General features: G+C 38.9%; 2 protein-coding genes across 3 annotated transcripts in view; one reads left to right on the top strand and one right to left on the bottom strand.

The window, feature by feature from the left end:
* Positions 1-2,861: 2,861 nt before the first annotated feature.
* rpl11 (ribosomal protein L11) lies at positions 2,862-16,928 on the top strand. Its single transcript, XM_048558017.2, has 6 exons — positions 2,862-2,944; positions 8,562-8,712; positions 8,802-8,908; positions 9,379-9,510; positions 12,333-12,443; positions 12,557-16,928. Exons 1-6 carry the CDS (start codon positions 2,894-2,896, stop codon positions 12,584-12,586), a joined length of 582 nt encoding a protein of 193 aa, XP_048413974.1. The 5' UTR covers positions 2,862-2,893; the 3' UTR covers positions 12,587-16,928.
* The window catches only part of LOC125464997 (kelch-like protein 31), a 17,496-nt gene continuing 12,746 nt past the window's right edge, over positions 14,020-18,769 (bottom strand). For both annotated transcript variants that reach the window (XM_048558014.2, XM_048558015.2), the window contains one exon: positions 14,020-18,228. In XM_048558014.2, coding sequence (XP_048413971.1) covers positions 17,496-18,228 — 733 coding nt within the window. In that variant the 3' untranslated portion in view covers positions 14,020-17,495. The remainder of the gene's footprint in view (positions 18,229-18,769) is intronic.

The following is an 18,769-nucleotide window of genomic DNA, read 5'->3' as shown; positions in this document are numbered from 1 at the left end:
AGTAAATCTCCTCTGCACCCTTTCCAAAGCTTCCACATCCTTCTCATAATGCAGTGACCAGAACTGTACACAATACTCCAAGTGCGGCCGCACCAGAGTTTTGTACAGCTTCACCATAACCTCTTGGTTCCGGAACTGGATCCCTCTATTAATAATAGCTAAAACACTGTATGCCTTCTTAACAGCCCTGTCAACCTGGGTGGCAACTTTCAAGGATCTGTGTACATGGACACCGAGATCTCTCTGCTCATCTGTACTGCTAAGAATCTTACCATTAGCCCTGTACTTTGCCTTCCGGTTACTCCTACCAAAGTGCATCACCTCACACTTGTCTGCATTAAACTCCATTTGCCACCTCTCAGCCCAGCTCTGCAGTTTATCTATGTCTCTCTGCAACCTACAGCATCCTTCGTCACTATCCACAACTCCACCGACCTTAGTGTCGTCTGCAAATTTACTAACCCATCCTTCTACGCCCTCATCCAGGTCATTTATAAAAATGACAAAAGGCAGTGGACCCAACACCAACCCATGCGGTACACCACTAGTAACTGGTGTCCAGGATGAACATTTCCCATCAATTACCACCCTCTGTCTTCTTTCAGCAAACCAATTTCTGATCCAAGCTGCTATATCTCCCACAATCCCATTCCTTCGCATTTTGTACAATAGCCTATTGTGGGGAACGTTATCGAACGCCTTGCTGAAATCCATATAAACCACATCAACCGGTTTACTCTCATCTACCTGTTTGGTCACCTTCTCAAAGAAATCAATAAGGTTTGTGAGGCACGACCTTCCCTTCACAAAACCATGCTGACTATCCCTAATCAATTTATTCTTTTCTAGATGATTATAAATCCTATCCCTTATAACCTTTTCCAACACTTTACCAACAACTGAGGTAAGGTTCACTGGTCTCTAATTACCAGTGTTGTCTCTACTCCCCTTCTTGAACAGGGGAACCACATTTGCTATCCTCCAGTCATCTGGCACTATTCCTGTAGGCAATGACGAGTTAAAGATCAATGCCAAAGGCTCGGCAATCTCCTCCCTGGCTTCCCAGAGGATCTGAGGATAAATCCCATCCGGCCCAGGGGACTTATCTATCTTCACCTTCTGAAGGATTTCTAATACCTCTTCCGTGTGAACCTCAATCCCACCTAGTCTAGTAGCCTGTATCTCAGTATTCTCCTCAACAACATTGTCGTTTTCTAGAGTGAATACTGTTGAAAAATATTCATTTAGCGCTTCCCTGATCTCATCTGACTCCACACACAACTTACCACTACTATCCTTGATTGGGCCTAATTTTACTTGCGTCATTCTTTTATTCCTTAAATACCTATAGAAAGCCTTAGGGTTTACCCTGATCCTATCCGCCAACAACTTCTCATGTCTCCTCCTGGCTCTTCTGAGCTCTCTCTTTAGGTCTTTCCTGGCTACTTCGTAGCCCTCAAGTGCCCTAACCGTGCCTTCACATCTCATCCTAACATAAGCCTTCTTCTTCCTCTTGACCAGAGATTCCACCTCCTTCGTAAACCACGGTTCCCGCACTCTACAGCTTCCTCCCTGCCTGACAGGTACATATTTATCTAGAACACACAGGCGCTTTTCCTTGAATAAGCTCCACATTTCTATTGTGCCCATCCCCTGCAGTTTCCTTCCCCATTCTATGCTCCCTAAATCTTGCCTAATCTCATCGTAATTGCCTTTCCCCCAGCTATAACTCTTGCCCAGTGGTATACACCTATCCCTTTCCATCACTAAAGTAAACATAACAGAATTGTGATCGCTATCACCAAAGTGCTCACCTACTTCCAAATCTAACACCTGGCCGGGCTCATTACCCAGTACCAAATCTAATGTGGCTATATCTCTGGTAAATATCTCTATAATTCCAATTACCCTCTCCCTGTTTTCATCTATTTGTGCGATTCCTTCATCCACTTTATTGCAAATAGAATTAAGGCACAAAGCCTTACGGCTTCTCTTTTCAGTTTTGTCTGATGCCATTATTGTTCACTGTGTCCCTGTTCGATCCTGGCCCTTGACTTCTCAGCCTATCACTACTGGGAAATAGATCTGTAAACATCATTTGCTTTCTGACACTGTGGCAAATGGGACTAGATCAATTTAGGATATCTGGTCAGCATGGACGAATTGGACTGAAAGGTATGTTTCCGGTCTGTACACCTCTATGATTCTAAGTGACTATATTTCATGTGTGAACCTGAGAAGTGAGTATCTGAAGCAATTTCACAATGCATGTTACTAATGGAGCCATGATAAGAGTTACAAGTATGCCGTTCTTCAGGAAAGAAGGTACTGAAACCTAAAATACAGTACGGTAATACACCATAACGTCTTACATTTGAAGACCACTTATTTTTACATTGGTGTCAGCTGTATCTCAGGTGATAGCACTCTTGCCTTCCGGTTTCAAGACTTTTAATTGATATTCCACTCCAGGTCCAGCACAGGAATGTCTAGGCTGAAACTCTAATAGAATCATTAGGCAATGCTTTTAGATATTAAACTGGGGCCTGGTCTACCCTCTCCAGTGGACATACAAGATCCCATTGAAGCATTTCTGAACAAGGGTCTAGGCCCGAAACGTCAGTTTTCCTGCTCTTAAGTTGCTGCTTTGGCTGCTGTGTTCATCCAGTTCCTCACCCTGTTAGCCTACGCCAGGTTTTTGATTTTCTTCTTCCAACGCAAGTTTCTATTCCGCCTCCAGTTGCACTGATAGTTTTTTGAGTTAGTTTCTGAGGAAATGGATCAGCATTTTCTGGTGATTTTTTTTTGGCGTGGGGGTGGGGGTTTCGAGGAGGATGTATTCTTTCGGAGGTGGAAAGGGGGCGCTAATCGTTAAGAATGTGAATCTCTGGCGATGCGGGCCCCGGGTTTGAATCATTTCCTTGTCTCCAGCACCAACATGGCGGTAAGCGAAAGGGTGGGGGTAGGATTAAGGAGAAATTATTTACTTTAAAACTCACCGAGGGCTTTAGTTTGAGGCGACACAGTGCTCACATTGACTCTTAGGTATGAGTCGAGATGAAATCCGCTCAGCCTGAAGCTTGCGGAGGCAACAAATAAATAACACACAATAGCTGCCTGTGACTGAAAGCTGAGGTCGTTGGTCTGTGCGCTTTCCCGAATAACTTCTGTCCTTTTCAAAATTTTGAATGACAATTTATTTTGATGGAAAAGTTTGAGATGTTTTTAATTGCACCATAGGCGCTATATAAATCCAAATTGCTGTGAACTGTATAAGAAGTTGGTTCAAAAGTGGAAAATGGAATACTTATTTAGGAAGATGTTGGTTGGAGTTTTCCAGTTTCAGGCTTGAACGTTTATTTTTAATGTGCAGGCAATTGAGTTGGATGTTATTTGTATAATTATGGGGGATACTAAAACAAGATCGATCAGTATGCAGGAGAGAAACAGACTATTCCGCCCATGCAGCTTTCTGTTTTACCTGAGCTTCCTCCGATATTTTCTCATGGAAATCGACGATCACAGCTAGTTCCCTTGTTGGTCTGGCTACCCCTTAAATTCATGTGAACTATGCACTTTGATCACTCTCTGGTGGGTAATTAAGTTTCCTGGTGAATATCTTTAATTGATGCCCTCTAGTTATACAGATCCTCATGAGGAATCATTGTCTGTGTATCTGTGTACCTATGTACCAAAACTTCTCATAATTTTAAACACCTCCATTTAGTCACTCCTCAGTCATCTTATTCAAGAGAAAAGTGAATCAGACTGACAATATTCCTGATATATTTCTCCAAGTATTAGTGAGATTTGAGAAGATTCTCCAAGTATTTCTGGTTTTAATCTTCTCCGCATCCTCTCTAGTGCCTCAACAAGCTTTCATTTAGTTTGGTGATCAGAACTATGTATGGTAGTCTAACCAAATTTCAGCATAATTTCCCTACCTTTTACTCCTGACATAGAAACAGAGTTTGTGCTTTTTTTGTGGCTTCAGTAACGTGGCACAACTGTTACTGATTTGTACTCTAACCTTCCTTCGTTTGTCTACCGTACCTAGATTTGTACTTCAAGCAACCTCTCTATTCTTCCAACCAATACCTATTTGTGTTAAACTTTATTAACCAATTATTTCCCTGTTATGGGATTTTAATAACACAAAAGAATTGCAAAGCCTCCACCACCACCATTTGGTAAGAATATGGTACATATCATTGTGGCCTCAACTTCTCATTCCTTTCTGTCCCCTATAATCTTGTATACCCTCGTCAGACAACAATCCATGTAACTCAACCTTATAGATATTAATGATCCTAGCTCCAATGCTGAATGGAGAAGTGAATTTCACATATGACTGACCGTCTGACAGAAAGAAAATCTCATACCCATTTTGAATAGGGACCCTGCAGTTTTAAACTCTGTACCTTTCCCATAAGGGGAAAGAATTATCTCGACATCCACAAAATCCAATCAAGGGTCTTGTACATCGTATTCTTTTAAACTCCAGTGGATACACACCCAAGCTTTCCTTGCCCTCTAACATAATCCCTCCATCTCAACTATCAGATGAATGAACCTTCTCTGAATTATTCTGATGCAACATAGACAAAACTCTACATAGTACTCCAAGTGTAAGCTTTGATTTCTGCTCCTGAGGTCGGAATGCAGAGATGAGATTTTTCCGATCTGGAAGAAAATGACACAGAAGCTAACATTTTAAGTATGGAGTGGACTAAGTGGTCCTAAAAAATTTAACTGACCAACTGAATTCTAAAATAACAGCTTCCTTAGTGTGGACAGTATATTCAATAAACACACTTCAGACTGCCGGGGTCTATAGCTGTGATCAATTACTTTATTACAGGAATCTGAAAATGCCTTTTATTCACATAGGATAATCTTCCAGCTTTGCAAAGGACTGCAATTAGTTCGGTATGTGAAGACATTTGAATGTCATACCATTTGACAGGATTAATTGACGACCTTGACTAAAGGCACCCTTATGTAGTAGTGACCACAATATAATTTAATTTAACATGCACTTTAAGAGGCAGAAATTTGCGTTCAAGACTAGAATTTTAAATCTAAATAAGGACAAGCATGACTGCACAAAAGCCGAACTTTCTGAAGCACACTGACATATTGGGCTAGAGGAAGAAGGTAGCTAGGAATCTAAAAATGGATAGTAAGAGCTTCTACAAGAATTGAAAAAGGAAAATTAGTAAATAAAATGAGTGCTGATCTTCTAGACAATGTGAATGAAGAACTAATAATAGATATCACTGAAATGGTGGATAAAATGAAAAAAGTCATTTGCTGCTACCTTCACTATAGAGGATACAGTCACCATTCCAGTAATAGCTGTAAATCAGGTTGTTGAAAAGAGAGAAGAACTTAAAATTATGATCGTGAAGGAAATGATACTAAGCAAAAAAATGCATTCTGTTGCATCTTGGGGTTCAGGTTTTCATTCTAGAGCCTTAAAAGAGATTGCTAATGAGCAAGTAGACATGTCAATGTTAATTTTCCAAAAATGCGTTTGATTCGTTGTAGGTTCAATTAGAATGGAAAGTAGCAAATGTAACTCCTGCCTTCAAAAAGGGAGAATGAAGGAAGAAAAGAGGAAATTGTAGGCCAGCTGGCTTGACATTTGTTGTGAGGTAGATTTTAGAATCAATCATGCAAGAGATTATAGCAGTGCACTTAGGAAACCTCAAAGTAATCAGAAAGAGTTAGCTTGGTTTCATCAAAGGGATATCATGTTTAACCAACCTATTGGAATTCTTAAAGGAGTAATATGTGCTGTGGTTAAAGGGGAGCCTGTAGATGTATTGTGCTTGGATTTCCAAAAGGTGTTTAATAAGATACTGCATCAAAGCTTATTGCAGAAACTAAAAACTCATATAGTGGGGTACCATATCAGCATGCATAGAAGATTGGCTGCTGGTGGAAAACAACTTGCACAAATGAGTCTTTGTCTGATTGGCAGGATGTGATGTTTGGAGTTCTGCACAGGGTTGTGCTAAGGCTTCAATTATTTAAGATTTATACCAATAACTTGTTTAAGAAGAGTGGTTACTAAACTTACAGGCAACACCAGGATAGGTAGAAAGGTATGTCATGAATGAGACATGAGGTTGCAAAAATGTGTATGTAGGTTGAGCAAGCTGGCAAAATATGTCTGGCAAATGTAGCGTCATGTAGAAAAATTGAAATTGTTCACCTTGGTAGGAAATAAAGTTTGAGAGTAAACTGGCAAGTTATACTAAAATTGACAAAATATAAAAAAGAGGACAGAAACCAAAGTGAACATAGGTGCTTTAAAGAATGACGTTTCGGGCTGCTGCTGGGCCTGCTGTGTTCATCCAGCCTCACATTTTATTACCTTGGATTTTCCAGCATCTGCAGTTCCCATTATCACTGCTTTAAAGAATGATGCTGGCAGAGAAGTTGAATATTCACATTGAATCTGTCTTTATGGTAGAGGGTACTGATGTCATTCCAAAAATGGTAAATAATCAAAGGGCTATAGAGGAGAGCAAATAAATACAATGGAGAGAAGTGGTACTCAGGAAACTAATGGGGCTAAAGGCTGATAAGTTCCCTGGACCTGATGGGGTGCATCTTAGGATTTTAAAGAAGCAGCTGCAGAGATAAACGGGGCACCTGTAGTAATCTTCTAAAAAATCTTGGATTTGGGAAACATCCCAGAAGATTACAAAATTGCCATTATTTAAAAAGGTGGTGGGTGGTTGCGGGGAGGCACAAAACAGCTACCAATGAGCCAGTTAGCTGGGAAAGTGTCTGTTGGAAAAATGCTTGTGTTATAAAAGATGTAACAGAATGTTTAGAAATACATCATAAAGTCAAGCAGAGTCATCATAGTTTCATGAAGGGGAAATTGTACCTGACAAATATATTATTGTTCTTTTGAAGAAGTAACAAGCAGGTTAGATAAAGAGGGGCCATGAGGTTCTTGAGAAGTTGACTAGGTTAGACCTGTGCTCATCGGAGTTTGGAAGAATGAGAGGTAACCTGATTGAGACCCTAACAGTAGATGTGGAGAGCCTTTTTGTGGAAGAGTCTAGAGTAAGTGATCTCAGAGTAAGGAGTCATCTGGTTAGGACAGAGATGGGAAGAATTTTTTTCTGAGGGTAGTGACTTTGGCGAATTCTTTAGACCAGACGGCTGGAGAGGTTGGTTCATCAAATATATTCAAGACTGAGATAGACAGATTTTTAATCAGTAAAAGAATCAGGGTTATGATGGACAAGGAAATCTAAGTTTACGGAGGGTAAATTGAACCAATCAGCCATGATGTTATTGAATGATAGGATAGATTCAAGCAGCTGAATGGCCTCCTTCAGCTCTAATTTTGTATCTTTGCATGCATGCATGTGGGGCTTTCAGAAAATGTTGGGAGAGCGTTATGGTATTGTGTCAGGAAAAGAATTGTAATCCCGGGGATATGGTGTATTGCAAGAGAAGAGAGGCAAAAAGGAATGGAAAGGCCCAGGAAGAGTTCTAGGCAATGATGGCAAAATTATAATCTTGCAACATGATAGCCAGATCAAGAGGATGCCAACCATACAGTTTGTTGGCACTTATTACACATCGACCAAACATGAACAGATCATGTCTGACCTTTACGGACAGTAGATTGTGACACATAATGGGCTACCAGAGAGTGGACCAGCTGTTGGTGAAGATCTAGATAAAGTCATTTATCACAACAAAATAACAAAAATAACAAAATGAAAATTGAGACTTGGCTGGCATATATGCAAGAAGGAATGAGTGAGTAGAGGGAAGCTTTCCATTGTCTGAAAAGCCACAAATATCTTAAACCTACCGGTGTTGGATACAACGACTGTAGTGTGAGTATTCTGCGCATGATTTTTGTTTTGGTAAGATATAATTAGGAAGGGTCAATAAATTCTTCTCCTACTCAGTGATGCCCGCAACCTGTAAAAGAATTTTTAAAACTTTGCCATGATACCTCATCAATGTCAACAAAAAAAGTGCATAATAAATTTAGAATTTGAGCGCAGAGCACTGATATCATCAATACTAATGTTCTGAATACATGCTGATTCTGTGATCCAGGCAAATTGCTCAGTTGTGAAACTAGGAAACTACAGTTATAGTGCTGTTTGTAAGATTTATTCATCATTCTAGCGCCAGGGTTAAACACGGAAATAGGCATGCAAAGTTCCTCCTATCAGAAACTTCTTTAGTAACCATACTCAATTCTCTATTATTGGATAATTCAAAATCACATCCCTGATTTGAGAAAAGATATTTCCAGTTGGAATGCGAGGTTAAATTGAATGTGTGTGGAGAATTCACGAATCAACTGGAACATTAACTGAAATTCTAGTAACTGCATTACTATAGTTACTTTATGTGGAGGTGTTAGAGGATCAAAATTAGCAGGCAGATGATAATATATAAGGGGAATGTGTGGAGAGAAAAAGGAAGTCATCAAGGTCACAGTGGCCAGCTGTAAACTTAATACTGCCAGAAAAATATTTCTTGATTTCTAAAGTAATCCCTTAATTTAGGACCAGGGTGAGAAGAAAGAAAACCCAATGCGTGAGCTCCGTATCAGAAAGCTCTGTATGAACATATGTGTTGGCGAAAGTGGTGATCGACTTACTCGAGCTGCCAAAGTGCTTGAGCAGCTCACTGGTCAAACACCTGTCTTCTCCAAAGGTGAGTTTACTTGCAGTCCTTGAACTTTGTAAAATGTGGCTTAAATGCTTATGAAAATGTGGCATGATCAAATATTTTTCCTCCATCAGCTCGATACACCGTAAGATCTTTTGGTATCAGGAGAAATGAAAAGATTGCTGTTCACTGCACAGTCCGTGGTGCCAAAGCTGAGGAGATCCTGGAAAAAGGCCTTAAAGTAAGTAGGACTTAATTCTGGAGTAGCGTGTGAAAATAATTTAGGTTTTCTGTTTAATGGTAAGGGTGAACCATGTTTTTAAAAGGTGCTATTGTCTTTTTGCACACTCTTTGCTTCAGCTCATACGCATAATTTTAAAGCAGTTAGAGTGGGTTTGGGGGAAAGCGGAGAACAGAAATTGCTCTGTGTGATAAAGCTGCAATGTTGTAGTGAGGGGACAGTGCCATGTTTGGAGGAGCTATCTTTTGAATAAGGGTTAAACAGAATGTTGACAGAAATAGCTTGTACAGGAGGTGTCGAGCACCACTACAAGGGGTAAAAGACAATAATTTATCAAAGCATGTAATTTTTACAGCTTCAGGAGAAATTTAACTATATGTTTCTCGGAATTGACCTTTCTTGATCAAGTATTTGTTGTAAAAAGAGGCGGGCGTGAAGCTCATTGTTGATTTTATTCCTTCCATCTACAGGTTCGTGAATATGAACTGAGAAAAAACAACTTCTCAGACACTGGCAACTTTGGCTTTGGTATTCAGGAGCACATTGATTTGGGCATTAAGTATGACCCAAGCATTGGTATCTATGGTTTAGACTTCTATGTGGTACGTACCATATATTACATGCTGCCTGTGGGATTAAAAGAATGAGGTGAATATGCATTTAAATACATTGCTCAAAAACATTTTTCTCCTTGTTAGAAATCTTTCTGACACCAGCTATTTTCTATGTACATTGATCCCAGACTAAAAATGTCTATTCCCAGGTCTCTCAGTACTACTATAAGTAGACTTAAAAATATCATAAAAAATACATTCCTAGTGGCTGTCATTCTGCTTTCATAAAATGGTTGTTAGTTATTTAGGTATTCTGGTGTCCTGGTTTTATGTTAATTGTACACAAGCCCCTTATGGTGGGAAAAAGACTCTATTCACATTAATTTATCCCAACCCTATAACACATCGTAACTCTTAGTCACTGATACTTGTGCTTGCATTTTATTAATTGTGTGTGATCTCAGGTTCTGAAATGAAACTATTATGCTAGCCTTTGGACTTGTGTGGTGATGTTGCTTATTGAGATTGTAGTATGGCTGACATTTCAAAACTAGAATTCCATAACAGCATTCTCGTGCAGTTTTCCTTTCTTCAATGTGCTAACTCATACTCTGTGGTTCTTGAAGCACTGACAAGCTTCTACTATATTGCCTCAGCCCATTCATGTTTTTCCCATGTCTGATTGTTGGCAGGCTTTTGAAAGCAGTGTGGTAGCTGATTTGAGTTTTATTCCCGTTGAATGTGCAGTTTCTGGAGCTAGATATTTTCTAATCAACCTATTCAGAGATTTGTTACAGATCTCCGGATCAAGTGGAACATGAACATGGGCCTCCTGGCCCAGAGGCCCAACAAAACCACTTTGCCTGAAGAGCCATTGTTTCCAGTGGTAGGCACTGGATAGTGTTAGGAAACAGGTTCTTTTAAGAAAAGAAATTTCCTGTTGTTCGTTATAGAAAAGAGCATAATGTTTCTTTGTTTCAGAGATAGCAGGAACTGCAGATGCTGGAGTATCTGAGATAACAAGGTGCAGAGCTGGATGAACACAGCAGGCCAAGCAGCATCAGAGGAGCAGGAAGGCTGACGTTTCGAGCCTAGACCCTTCTTCGGAATCTAGGCCCGAAACATCAGCCTTCCTGCTCCTCTGATGCTGCTTGGCCTGCTGTGTTCACCCAACTCTGCACCTTGTCATCTCTAGTGTATCTTTGTTTCTACTTTAAGCTAACTCAACATAAAAGAAAAATTCTGAATTAGTTTCCCCTGAAAACCTAGGATTCCTGCTATCATTTCTTGTGATTCTAGTGGAAAAAAGTGTACGATAGATGTCGTAGGAGATCTTAGATTGTGAGGTCTCTGATGATTACTACTTGTCTTTGAAATCACAGGCTTTTGGAGCACAGCCCCTTTCAGCAGGTGCAGTGAGAGAGAAGAGCACAAAGACCCAGAGTTTGTAGGCAGAGAGATCAAAAGATCATACAACTGATGTGAGTGGAGTGTTGAATTATAAATCTCTGCAGGTGACCAAGAGTGTTAGATGTTGTGAGTAAAGTGCCAACAGCAGAATAACAAGTGAAGGGATGACCTAAAATCTGATTAAATGTGACAGAGCGATTAATTACAAAAATTAATAAGGTAGTGTGGAAGGTGGTGGCCGTCAAACATGTAGGGATGCTGTTATGAAGAAGTGGTTGGGTGATGTCTGGGACAAACACTGGGCAAGCTATAGCTGCCAGGCACCTGCTCTAATTTACAAGTCCTAAAATTTGTGCATCTAGTGTCTTGAAAGAGGTGAACATTGGAACTGATACATAAAAAAGGCGAGTTGGATCTTCATTGAGATGAAAATGTATGGAAATAAGGCTTGCCCAGTGTTTGTCCCAGACATCACCCAACCACTTCTTCATAACAGCATCCCTACATGTTCGATGGCCACCATCTTCCACAACCTCTCGTCCATGCAAGTTGGCATCAAACCACCACATTCACCACACCATGTCTACTTTTGGCTCACTCTCATACCACTTCAGCCCTTCGGCATCTTGGAGTTTGAGGACAATGATGACTTTGTGCTCCTGTCAAGTAACTTTGTGAACAGGGATTACACACACCTCACTAGTGGTGAGTCTCTGAAGTCTTTGTTCAAGGTTTGAGGAGAAAATTGGACCATTTTTTCTCTACTCTGAGGTTCTAAATCTTTTTTTCATTCTCAGCTATTTCTTCACCTTTCTTGCTATTGCTTACACATGACGGAGGGGAAGATTCTGCCCCGTGTCTCTCCTAATGACCTCAAACTCTTAATTCATGGGAGTTTAGTGGGCTTTTGGACCATTAGCATAGATCCTTTCTATTGATAAAGATCGATGAATCTGTGTTGCTAAATCTGTCTGAATTGAACTAAACAGCCGGCTAACTATTCCATCCTCTGGAATTGTTTTACTTTATTTTATCTAAAATGTGCACATAATTGATTTCAGATAAATTTTATTTGAGAATCATTAATCAAAGACTTACTGGTTGTCATGTTTTTCTTAATTAATAGGTCTCAGACCTTCACTTTCCTTTCTACTGTCCTTTCTTGCGTGTTTTCATTCCCTCCCCTATTCCAATCATAGGACTATTTTGTCTTTGTAGTAAAATATCATATATGCAATGATTTACCCATCTTTTTTCTTGGTAGCTTTGAATTTCCCTCACTTCTATGTTTACCATCCAAAGGTATTGATGTTTTTTCAGTATATGTAAAGCCCAGTCTGCTGCTGCTGACCTTCCATTGCCAAGAAGTTTGAAATTGTTAGCATTGCAAATGAGAACTTTTCCTTTGCCCACCCCCTGCATTTGTTGTGACTCCTTTCCTCCGGTTTTCAATTTGACAGGTTCTGGGAAGACCAGGCTTCAGCATTGCTGACAAGAAGCGCAAACGTGGTCGCATTGGAGCCAAACACAGGATCAACAAGGAGGAGGCCATGCGCTGGTTTCAACAGAAGGTACTTTTGTATTCATGGTGGTAGTAAGAATCTCAGTGACAAGATAAATACAAACTGAAATTTGTTTCAAGACATTTCACTTTCTAATGATTTTGTTTTTCTGTTTTTTGCAGTATGATGGTATCATTCTCCCAGGAAAATAAAAATGTTTTGTAATTGTCATTAGTACAAGAATCTGATACTTATTCAGTTTTTGTTTAGTGGTAGTTACCTCATCATTGTAACTTGGATTAGGCAGAAAGATAACTATCAATCGTATTGCCGGTTCACCCTGTTTTCTGACTCCACTATAATATGACAAAGTTCATGTCTTTGATGAGTTTACCATTATTTAGTGAATATAGCCTTCTCTTGAAGCTGCTATTTGATACATGCTCTGGCTATCTGTGAACTCAAGAACCACACTTCCATGAAAGCAATAAGAGCTATTTGGTGTGAATCATTCTGTTGTAGATCCAAATTTTCTTACAATAGCCCTAAAATTTTCTAATTCCTTTTTAAAATCATTCCAGTTTTCCTTGTGTGAAAATCCCAAGGCATGGCTCAATGTCAACCAAATGCTGATTGTTCTGGTGTAAACCTGACTAATAAACTAAATCTTCCAACTGTGCATTCTCAACAAAGTTTCACCCACTGTAAGCAGGGACTCTTGGGCTTTGTATATGTGATTTCCTGTTTGTGCTGTTGTTGGTGGAAAGCTGTGCACCGTGAACTCACTACCAGGAAACATCTATTATTAAGTAGCAGTTCTGCAGAGAAGAGCATTGTATTCAAATCCTATCACCTAGTGACTCCAGATGATACATTGTTTTGGACTCGGTGGTCTTCCCCTATGTTTAGTTGTAATGTCCCACTCTGATCGCTATCTTAGTTGAAGATGTTCAGCATTCAAGAAGGAACTGAACAAGGTAATGAAGAAGGAGGAAAATATCACACAGAGCATGTGGTGAGAAAGGATACCAATGATGCAGATTTCCTTGTCAGTTAACCTTTATTCCAAGGGTGGCTGTTTCTGTGAATGAGAAGAAGCCAGTTTACGTGTGGGTGGAGACTCTGTATCAGATTTGTTTGTCCAGGTATTCTGTGTTCTTGATGTCAAGCTGATTTTTTTTCCCTCCCACCCCCTCCTCTACTGACCATAAGACTCCACTGAGAACTAGCCCTATTTTGCCGGATTTCAGTGTTTCCACTTGTGTGTTTTGTGTCTGTAATTTCTTTGGGTTACTCGTGATGTCTCCTGTTGTCTCATTGCTGTCTTTCATTTAAGCACTTTAGAGTTCATTCCCATTTTTCTGACACTTTGTTATTTTTTCCCATTTCTATTTTTTAAGTAAAAATCAGTATTTTCTTCCAGAGGAAATCTTCTGTTGACAGATATTTCTAGATCTACTGAAGGCTTCTTGTATTTTCTTTTTGTTGTTGTTTATATAACCACTGTGATTCTTTTTAACATCTAAAACTTCAGAGATTGAAAAAGAATGCTTTCAATGCACTGCTTGGCTGAATAACTACTTTCAGAATATAGTGTAAAACATTACAACTGTCAAGTAGTGACAAACACAATAAATACACCATATTTACTGTTTATACATTTTTATTCCACACATAAATAGTAATTCAAATCTTTTCATGACAGTGAATAGGCAAAGAACTTGACACATTTCAGTATTAGATGAATGCAGTTTTCTTTGAAAAACACTTCTTGCTACTTTCTGTAGTGTTCAAACATTATTCCATTTACTTTTAGCCACCAGCCTGTCTGTGTTACACAGAGAGCAGTATTAACTTTTTCTGTTTTTTCTCCCCTCCCCCACCATCACTTCTACCCCTTCCTTAACCTCAGTTTCGCCCTCGCTTTCCCTTCCCCTCTTTCTCTGGGCATATGAAGTTTAAATGAATGCAAACTTGATGTGAATATATTGTACCATTTCATTCAACCTTGTTTGAGAATTCCTGGGAGAGAAAGATTCTCAGTGTTGTTATTCTGTTACATAGAAACTTTGGTTGGTTCAGATGTAACCTGGTCATCATAAAATTGAGAAATCAGTTCTACATTGACCAGGGCTCAGTTATGTTGGCTTGTGCTTATTAGCTCATATTAGTTATCTTTCACTTCTGGATACAATGTATGTCTTGTATCCAGTGAGCTATGGTGGTAATAATTAATTGCAAATTCATTATAACATTATAGTCTGTATGTTTAGCACCAGTTTCAACCCCTTTTTGCTGATAATGATCATTTATTCAGTATTCCAAGTAGAAAGTTTACAGTAGTATTTTTTCTTAAAAAGCTATCCTTCAATTCCTTTGCAAACCATGTTGAATGAACTGTTTTTCAGATTTATTTTTGATGCTTGTGTGCATTTTCTCATTCTGCTGTTTATTTTCTAAAAGTCAAAATACTCAACTGTACTTTGTGTTGAGCTGTGTTTGCACCTGAATGTCTTAAATTGTTGATTTAAAGAGGAGTGCTCCGTAACATTATTCACCATCACCTTCCACCAACCCATATCTCATGTATGGCCATTTTTCCCAGTTTAATTCCAAATAAATATGTTCTCTGGGCATTTTTCCAGAATATAAATTTGGCAGTTCTGTGCTTGATTGAAAATTTGCACAGTTGGAGAAGCGATTGCTTGATTTAGTCAGATACAGTTTCAATGATACTGATATTCAGGAATCACTATTATTTCAATTGTGCTCACAACAGATAATGTAAGGTTGTTTTGAAATATTTACAGCTTCTTTGTTTTTTGGGCCAATAGTTTCATTTAAAAAGTGTCATTAAATACTGGAAGTTAGTTTTGTTCAATAAGCAATCAATTTTTAAACTTTCCAGGACATTTTTTTTTACATTAGCCTAAACACTTTAACTGCAACAACTTAAAATTACTCAAGATTCCATTGCTTTCACTGTCACCTTGGTAAAGTCCCTCATCTTTTCTTAAAATCTATATAAGGTTTTCCTACCAGAAACACAATTTTGATCATTGGAAATAGTATTTCCCTTATTAATTAAACTTGAAATGGAGTTCTGTTCCAAGTTTTGAGTAAAATGATACAATTTGTATCTTTTTTTGTTTCATACTGTTTGCTGTGCCATCAGGTCACGTTTAAAGTGGGCTACGTTAAAAGACTTTTGTACTTAAAAGTTTCTGTCCACACTTATGCCATTAGGAAGGTGAAGAACGTCAGTCCCTGCGCCACTTCTAATTCAAGACAACTGTTGGGATGCCAGTAGTGCCTCTTACCAATTTGTGCCCCTTCTCTACATTGCTAGGCCCTCTGTCTAATAGTTTAGCTGTGAGCTATTTAACTTGATCCTGCGGTCTGAAGTGTCATATTTAAACAATTGCTTTGGACAGGTTCATGTGTGGGCTTAACAGTCGCGTGCCTCACTTTGTGATTTGTCACAATCTTGGTCAGATATTTTACAGCTAGAGGACTATTAAAAGCATTAATTTGCCTCTCGTCCTTCTCAACCTCTTTTTCCATTCTTGTGCTTAGTAATCCAATCTACCCTTATACTTTGCTGCATTGCCCTGTAGCTACATTTTCATTTTAATTCTGCCATGGGACTAAACCTCCAGAACTACACCCCAATTCTTATTGCAATGTGATAAACTGGAAATTAAGGGAAGGTTGAGTTAAATCTCAAGTCTGTAGCCTTTCCATCTTGTTCCATCATTTTACTTGCTGACTTGTTTCTTTTTCATTTGGTAAGTTGGTTTAGTTTTTAAATGAAGAGAACTTTGATTTGGTTTGTGATGACAACTTGAAGCATCAGATTGTTTTAAAATTAAAACAAGGTATAAAGTGAAAACACAAATCCTCACAAAATGTGGAAAGAAAATTTCTGATTACAGAATTTTAGTTGAGCTTTGAGGTTCATCTACTACAACTTGTTGTTTTCCTTATACTGAAAAGCTACAAAATTCCATCATTGTCATTATCTAATTTTTTTTAACTAACAACTTCCTTCAGTTTTGCTTTTTTTTTAAAAATTACTAGTTGCTTTCATAATGCAAACCTTAGCTCTCATTACTGTAATAATCACTGCATTATACTGAAAATTTTGCTTTCACTTTCATGCAGCTAATATTAAAATGTCAAAACTTTATTTTATTGTTTGCTTTTTAAAATCTTGATAACTTTGAATCTTAATTTTGACAACTCATTGCTAAATCTGTTGGCATTTCACTTCCTACTTTGGTCAATTAACAAATCAAAATAAATCATCCTGTGGAACCTCAAAGGATTTTGGTTGCTTTTTGGTGAGGTTGTCAAAAGTGCTGTGTCAAATGTTTAGCAAACCACTTAAGCTTTTAGATGAGGCATGGCCACCTTTTAATCAACAAAACATTTCCTTACCATTTCTGTACAATATTCACTTTATCTCAAGATGTGATAGTTAAGGGGAAGAGAATTGACAAATTTCTTATTTTTCAATTTGGAAATGTAATAAATTTGGTGTTTTTAAAGAAAGCTGTCTCCATTTTGTTCCTCTCAGGCTTCTTAACATTGATGCAACTTTTATTGAGTCTAACTTACGGAAATATAATCGATTTCATTCTTCAGAGCGTGTCAGATCATAACAAATCAATAACATGACGGATAGAAAGTGACCAATAACTGGTTGGATCTTGCAGAATACTGCATCCCATGAACGATTTTTTGATTGATTTAAGATATATGTGTATCTTGGCCACTTGTATTGACATTTAAGAAGCAGTATCTTCATGGAAAACATTTGACAATTTTTATTTTTTGGAAAATAAAACATTTTCATGCACCAGGTTAGAGTTTTTAGGGCATTGTGAAAAGATTTGTCAAACCCTTCTGTAAAGATATCCACTTGGAAAACGCTAGGAGACAAAGTTACCCAGCTGCTGCCCGCTCTGCCATGAAACCAATAATGCAAGTTTTTCTAGACACTGTCAGGTAAAATGTTGGGTAAGGCCATATGGATGAAAGAACTGGGTGATAATACTGGGGTTTACATTTGAAATCTGGCTGTTTAAGAGTTTCTTAAAATTTAAGATATGCTGCTCATTAGATACTGATTGCTGCTGATGCTACAGAACTAGCTCTGGACTCTCGAAGTTTGTTGTTGGGCAACATAATGGTGCAACAAGAGACACCCACTGTGGCTTCTGGTAGCTCATCCTCCTCAGTCCATTCATTCAGATCTGGATTGTAGACTTGGATGCAGCTCTTGTATTTCTTTGCACTTTCATTCCAACCTCCAACTAGATAAATTCTGTCATTCAGGGTTGTTACACCAGCTGTGCTTACACCAATGGATAGGGGAGCCACGTAGCTCCATTGCCCATTATAAGCATTGTAGCGTTCAACTGTTATCACATCAACCCGCTCACCTTGCGCCCCAAGCTGACTACCCCCTGTCACGTAGCTATAATCACCAAGAGTGACTGCACAGTGCCATCCTCTGGGTGTACTCAAACTAGCATAGTCTTTCCAAGTGTCTATTGTTGGATCATAGGCGCACACTGTACGAGAGTAACCGTTGTTGATATAGCCGCCAGTTATCAGGATCTTGCCATCACTAAGAGCAGAAGCATGACAGCAGCGGGCAACGTCCATCCGAGCCTTCATCTGCCACTGATTAGTGGAAGGGATGTAACATTCCATGGACAAAAGAGGACCATCTGAATTCCGACCACCAATTGCAAAAAGCAGGCCATTGTAGGCACACATACTGAAATGGGTTCGCCTCTGAAGCATGCTGGCCAAATGAAACCACGTATTGAAACGAGGGTCATATCTGAAAAACATGATTTTTTTAAAAATATACCTTTTGGAAGTGAAAAGATTACATCAAGGAGATGATTTCATAAGGTTTGCCATTTAATATGAATAACTTGTTGAAAAGCTGAGGATTCATCTGTTCTACCATCCTAGGAGTTGGATTATAAAGTGGAGTTATTCTGCTATTATTCAGCTATACAGCAGAATATAGATAGATAGACTGGAGAGTTGGGCAGATAAATGGCAGATGGAGTTCAATCTGGGCGAATGCGAGGTGATGCATTTTGGAAGATCTAATTCAAGGGCGAACTATACAGTAAATGGAAAAGTCCCAGGGAAAATTGATGAACAGAGAGATCTGGGTGTTCAGGTCCATTGTTCCCTGAAGGTGGCAACACAGGTCAATAGGGTGGTCAAGAAGGCACACAGCATGCTTTCCTTCATTGGACAGGGTATTGAGTACAAGAGTTGGCAGGTCATGTTGCAGTTGTATAGGACTTTGGTTCGGCCACATTTGGAATACTCTGTACAGTTCTAGTTGCCACATTACCAAAAGG

Source organism: Stegostoma tigrinum, chromosome 24 (assembly GCF_030684315.1).
Source record: "Stegostoma tigrinum isolate sSteTig4 chromosome 24, sSteTig4.hap1, whole genome shotgun sequence".
NCBI lineage: Eukaryota > Metazoa > Chordata > Chondrichthyes > Orectolobiformes > Stegostomatidae > Stegostoma > Stegostoma tigrinum.
The sequence above is the reverse complement of the archived record's forward strand: the minus strand, read 5'-3'. Positions and strand labels throughout refer to the sequence as shown.